This window comes from Hemibagrus wyckioides, linkage group LG03 (genome assembly GCF_019097595.1).
Source record: "Hemibagrus wyckioides isolate EC202008001 linkage group LG03, SWU_Hwy_1.0, whole genome shotgun sequence".
Lineage (NCBI taxonomy): Eukaryota > Metazoa > Chordata > Actinopteri > Siluriformes > Bagridae > Hemibagrus > Hemibagrus wyckioides.
The window spans coordinates 8,674,146-8,680,145 of NC_080712.1; the positions used below are offsets into that span (position 1 = coordinate 8,674,146).

Here is a 6,000-nt window from a genome sequence, read left to right on the forward strand (position 1 = left end):
GTAGAATAGGGAATTTCATATGTCAGATAAAAAGATTACTGACTAATTCTAAGGGTGAAAATGATGTTTGCCATTTTCACTTATGCCCCAGTATTGCACTGATGGCCATGAATTCATTCATAATGACAATCTAATTGCTCGGCGTTTGAACACACACTCATATATCAGGGTGCTGCATATATTCAGGCTTCTTTATGCTTAATAATTCTCACCATCTTATCCAAAGCAACTTACATTTTATCTCATTTATACAGCAGTGGCAGACTGGTGGTCCTGGGATTCGAACTCACAACCTTCTGATCAGAAGTCTTAACACCTTAACCACTAAGCTACCACATCCCCTGTTGAATTCTTAAGTCTTGTTGGTAAGGAATGGTCCATTTATAAAAGGCTGCTGAAGGAATGACTGTTTAGAGCTGCTGTAAAGTAAGTGATAACAGGAACGAACTTGTTTCTTGGACGTTCCACAACATTAAATGTGGCTAGAAATGCATAGAAAATGTGGCATATAGATAGATATTGGGGTTTAAAGGAAATATTCAACTTCTGGGTGGTAGTTATTACTCTGCTACAGAGTACAGGCTGACATGACACCACCTCATCATTTATTTTAATGGCTAAATGTTGTGTCTGCATGGTCAGGCAGCTTTTAGTTATTTTTGGTTAAAATCAATTTAATCCTTGCAAACAATTTCCTACCTGTCATTCATTTTGATGGGCGCTGCTGCTCGTCTCATTTCCATGGAGGTACTGTATAATAGGTGTGTGCTTGTCTGGGAGGTTATTGATGCCAAGTGAGGGGGTGATTGTCATTTCTCAGTCGTTACATTATAAGACGTGTCACTCTATGGAGATTTGGGTGCTAAAACAGGCAGCACTGCCAGTCTAAAATGATTCTAAAATGATTTGGAGGATTTCAGATAGTTAGGTGCTTGTTGAACTGTTCAACTTTTTCAGATATTAACCACTTACCATAAGCGCTTGTTGGAGGTCTAGTGTTCGTGTCAGCTAGGCTTGAATGTTAATAGGGTACACGACCATAACATGTGTAGGCAGTATCGATGCTAGGGAGTAACACAATGCATTAAAATCATGAAGATGGACGTCAGGAAAATAGAAATCTGAGACTACAGTTGGAGAAATTGGACAGCGGATCTTTTAAATAACTCGACCTCAACAAACTGTAGACTCTGATTTCTGTACTTGGCTGACAGGAGTAAAACCTCATGTTGTCGTCTGTGGTTGTTGGCCATTTGCCTTAAGGTTTTGACATGTCGTGTGTTTTGGGATGCTTTTCTACTCACCGCAGATATACAGAGTAAACATTTCAAGATTTTCAGGTACAAAGTTAGATAAAGTATACAACTTACAGTGTTCCTCTTTAGTCTGTACATATGAAATGAACTAATTTAAAAAGAAATAAATAGAAATAAAAATAAGAATGAATAGAAATAAGAATAATATGAAAAAAATAATAATATTACAGTTTAATAGACCATGGAATCGAACTCACAACCTTCTGATCAGTAGTTTAACATAACATCTTAACATAAGACAAAAAGTGATGTACCAGATATGCAGATGTGTTACTTATAGAGTCTTTATGGACTACAAACAGATCTATAGGGAGAACATGTCCGTACTGAAGAATCTGAGAGAAGAAGCTCCTCCTGAGCCTCTTAGTTTTAGCCTTGCAAGTGCAAGAAGCTGAACCAGGATGGGTGCAGTCTTTAATTATTTATATCACTAATTATTTGGCTTATTCAAACCTTCTCAAACCAGTATAGCAATTAATCCACTGACCTTTTTCATCATTAAGGTGTTTCCACCTGCAGAACCACTGCTCACTGGATGTTTTTTGTTTCTCTCAACAGCTATCAATATAGGACAGTAAGGCTAGACACTTTTTTTATTATTATTTTGAACTGCCTTTGTTGTAACATGCATTCAGGGTGACTGTGTAATGAAGATTCAGTAGGATCCATATGCGGTGCAAACACACAGCTTAATAAGAAAGGTAAACAATCCAAAAGTGGCAGACAACAACAGGCAGGAGTTCAGAAAACACCAGGTATACAGTCCACGAAGCAAACAAAACCATCCATCCATCGTCTATACCCGCTTATTCCTAATTAGGGTCACGGGGATCTGCTGGAGCCTATCCCAGCGCACATGGGGTAAAAGGCAGGGGTACATCCTGGACAGGTCGCCAGTCCATCACAGGACCACATATAGACAGACAACCACACACACGGGCAATTTAGAATTACCAATCAACCTGATGTAAATGTTTTTGGACAGTGGGAGGAAACCGGAGTACCCGGAGTAAACCCACACAGGCACGGGGAGAACATGCAAACTCCACACAGAAAGGCCCCTGCCTGTTCGAACCCGGGACTCGAATCCAGGACCTTCTTGCTGTGAGGCAGCAGTGCTAACCACTAAGCCACCGTGCTGCAAACAAACAAAACCAAAAGGGGCAAATCCAAACAGCAAAAATCCAATAAGTAAAGACCAGGTCATACACAATGGCAAAACAGTGGCAAAATTACTAAGCCTTGGTACGCAGCGAGAAACTGACGATACTTTGCAATAGAAAGCCGACGTGAGCATGTTTAAATGTCCGTAAGTCTGGGAGTGAAATACTGGAAGTGAAACCCACGACCCAGAAGTCTCAGAACTCAGACGAGGGTTCCGCTGGGCTGGAGGGGAACTTGTGGGTCAATTCGTAACAGATGTATGTATTTGGAGAGAACCCTAATAGCTCAATTCCTATTAATGCGAACGGACATTCACCTGTGATTGGCTAGTGTCTCACTAATCAACAAACATGGTCGGTGCGGTTCATGCTGAACCATGGCCATAAAAACAGATCTAATTCTGTCCCAAGTAGGATAGCTTTTACCTCAGGGGGGAACAAGCTGTTCCCCAAAAAAATGTCATCGAGTAACTACTGAATGGCAGGTGGATTATTTTGAAGGCCATAGACTGTGCTAATATTGTGCGTATTTAATATTACAGTGTATCATATGACAGAATATTGGCTCAAGTCTTAGTTTGACCTTTGAGTACAGAACTAGTTTCACTCTGTAAAGGATTATAAGATTATTATTAATCCTCTTAAAATGCATTCCTTCAAAGCCTTGTGCTACCCGGTGCACTTCCCTGCTGTCCGGAATATTCCGAGGTCCTTCTTGGGTTATCCAGGGTTGTCAGTGAGATGGGCCTGAATGTCAAACTGTAGCAACAAGGTCAAACACAAAAAAGCAAATTTTTTCCCCCCAGAAGCTTTTTATTTCAATTTTTTGTACTTCTTGGTTGACGAGTACCTGTCAGGTCTATAAATTCACCTCACCTCATCCGGTTGAAGCCCTCACTGCCATTTCACACTCTCTCGCTTTTTCTTCCTTATGATTTTCTCTCTCCTCACTTTATCCCTCGCTCAGACGTAAACACATCTCCATGGCCACGCCCACTGGAGCCGTTTGCACATGCAGTTTCAATAAGGTTTTTTTGTGCAAACACTTATTATCAGCATTGTGTTTCCTTAATTACTAAATGTTGCTGTTGTTGTTGTTGTTATTGTTCTTTCAGCTGCTCCCTGCTCGGGTTCGCCACAGCAGATCATATGGTCCGCATCTTTTGATTTGGCGTAGGTTATACCCCAGATGCCCTTCCTGATGCTACCCTCCCATTTTTTTTATCCGGGCTTGCGACCAGCTCTGAGAGTTGACTCTTCAGTAGCTGGGTTAGCTCCCTGCTTGGGAATCGAACCCGGGCCACAGCAATGAGAGCATGGGATCCTGCCGCTGGACCACCAGGAGGCTGTGTTTCATTAATTCCTAAATAATTAATTAAAAACATTCAGCTTTTCGGGCTCCAAACTCTTCCAGCACTTTCTTTGTTTTATTGTCCTCTCTCCCTGAGCTCTTTTTCTCTCTCTTTCTCTTTTTAACACTATAGAATTCTCAGATTTACACATTAGCAAGGTTTCTTTCATCCATTCAGCCCATTCTCTTCATTCTTAGAAATGCCTTTATCTCTTCTACCTCTTTTACTGAACACAATATCTGATTTTTTCTTCTGGTGTGTGGAGCACTATTCTGACACCGGTTCATGGTTGGATGGATGGATGGATGGAATGAATCTTTATTCATCCTAATGGGAAATTAACAGAAATACATACGTGTGATCTGATAGCTGAGGTGCTTCCTGATGCTCTAAGTCATGTGTCCTTGATGCTGTATGTAATTCACAGGGACAAGTAGGGCAGGGGCTCCGCCTACGTTTATAAGCGCAATGATAAACAAAAAACAATTTTCTGTGATGTTTGTTTAACCTTTATGGAAGGAGTCAGGGAATTTTCCAGATTTTATTTAACAGAAGCAGTAACTTGCTTTATGAATGTTTCACAGCGTTCAGTGTAACTGTAATATTATAAAGTATGACATGTTCATCATTACTGATTTGGAAACTGTAATTGTTAGCTCAATTGTTGTGATATAAGCGTATTTACACACTTTAGACTGGATTGTTATTCGAAAATAATACACTTCAGGGTTGTATCACAACACACCAGTGTGTATTTTCCTTTACACTTTAACTAAAATTAATCTGAAGTGTTTTTTATTCCATGTTGTTAAACAAGTGATTATTTGGTAAATAAGTTTGAGTTGATTTCTCTGTACAACGTTTTTTAAAATTATAAATGCAGGCTGCTGCCATGTTCTCAATCCTGTCTCTTGGTCCCGTCTCACTCTCTCTGTCTCTCTGTCTCTGTCTCTCTCTCTCTGTCTCTCTCTCTGTTTTTCTGTCTTTCTCTCTTGGTCCCATCTCTCTCTCTCTGTCTCTGTCTCTCTCCCTCTCTCTCTCTCTGCCCCCCACTCCTGCCTCGCTTTCTCTCTCTCCCCTCTCTCTCCTTCTCTCTCTCTCTCTCTCTTTCTTTCTCAGTCCCGTGAGCCGCTGAAACTCTCCGAGCTGAAGGCTGAAGTGTCTCCACGGATCTCAGCTGAGGATCTGATTGATCTGTGTGAGCTGACCGGCCCGGCTCACTTCAAAACTCCAGTAAAGAGACCCAAGGCGGTCAAAACCAAGATCGTGGCAGTAGACATCCGGAGTAACGAGGAGTATCCTTTAAACACAGAGCTGCAAACTTACACTCGCTCCCTGACTCACTCATACAGCCAGAAGGTGCTAAAGTCCTCATAAAATCCGGCTTATATCCAAACCACCTTAATAAACACTATCGGAAACGGCACAGTAAATGTCTCTACAAGCTGATCTGTTTACTTTACTGTATGCAAAGTTATACATTACTCAAAGACACAATATTCTATTAAAAAAAGACTATTAAGGTGTTTTTATTATTTATTATTTCATAACAGCATATACTGCAGGGTGAGCATGTTTTATTATTATTATTATTATTATTATTATTATTATTATTATTATTTATTTATTTATTTATTTATTTATTTATTTATTTATTTATATCTGACAGCTTTGATGTTATATTTAATTAATTAACTAAATTTTTATTTTAATAAACTAAACAAAACCTTTTCTTTTAGTTCCTGAAATTATGTTTCAGGTAATAATATAGTAATAATTAGCATTTGAAGGTACGCAATTAGTTATAGATTGGATTATTAACTATAGATGGAATTATAGACAGATGTGTGTGTGTGTTAACAATTATCTATAATCAATTAGCTGTATTAATAAGACTGATCAGTTGAAGGTCCTCACAAGAATACGTGTGTGTGTGTGAGTGAGCGAGCACAAATTTTCTCCAGCATGAACACACCAAACTGAACCCACTGATCCATCACAGCTGGGTTACTGCACTCACACACCACCTGCATTCTCACCTTAAAAAGCTCTGAGAATTGCCTGATTCCTACACACAGGCACACACAAACACACACACACACACACACACTCACTCACTCACTCTCTCACCCACCCTCACGTACTCATCCTCATACTCACATACTGCCT

General features: G+C 39.9%; 1 protein-coding gene across 3 annotated transcripts in view; it reads left to right on the forward strand.

The window, feature by feature from the left end:
- tbck (TBC1 domain containing kinase) overlaps positions 1–6,000 on the forward strand; it is an 86,212-nt gene that overhangs the window by 71,350 nt on the left and 8,862 nt on the right. For 2 of the 3 annotated variants that reach the window (XM_058385614.1, XM_058385613.1), the window contains exon 24: positions 4,951–5,126. In XM_058385614.1, coding sequence (XP_058241597.1) covers positions 4,951–5,126 — 176 coding nt within the window. Of the gene's footprint in view, positions 1–254; positions 391–4,950; positions 5,127–6,000 lie in introns of those variants that run through there. The other variant, XM_058385615.1, reaches the window with a different exon arrangement.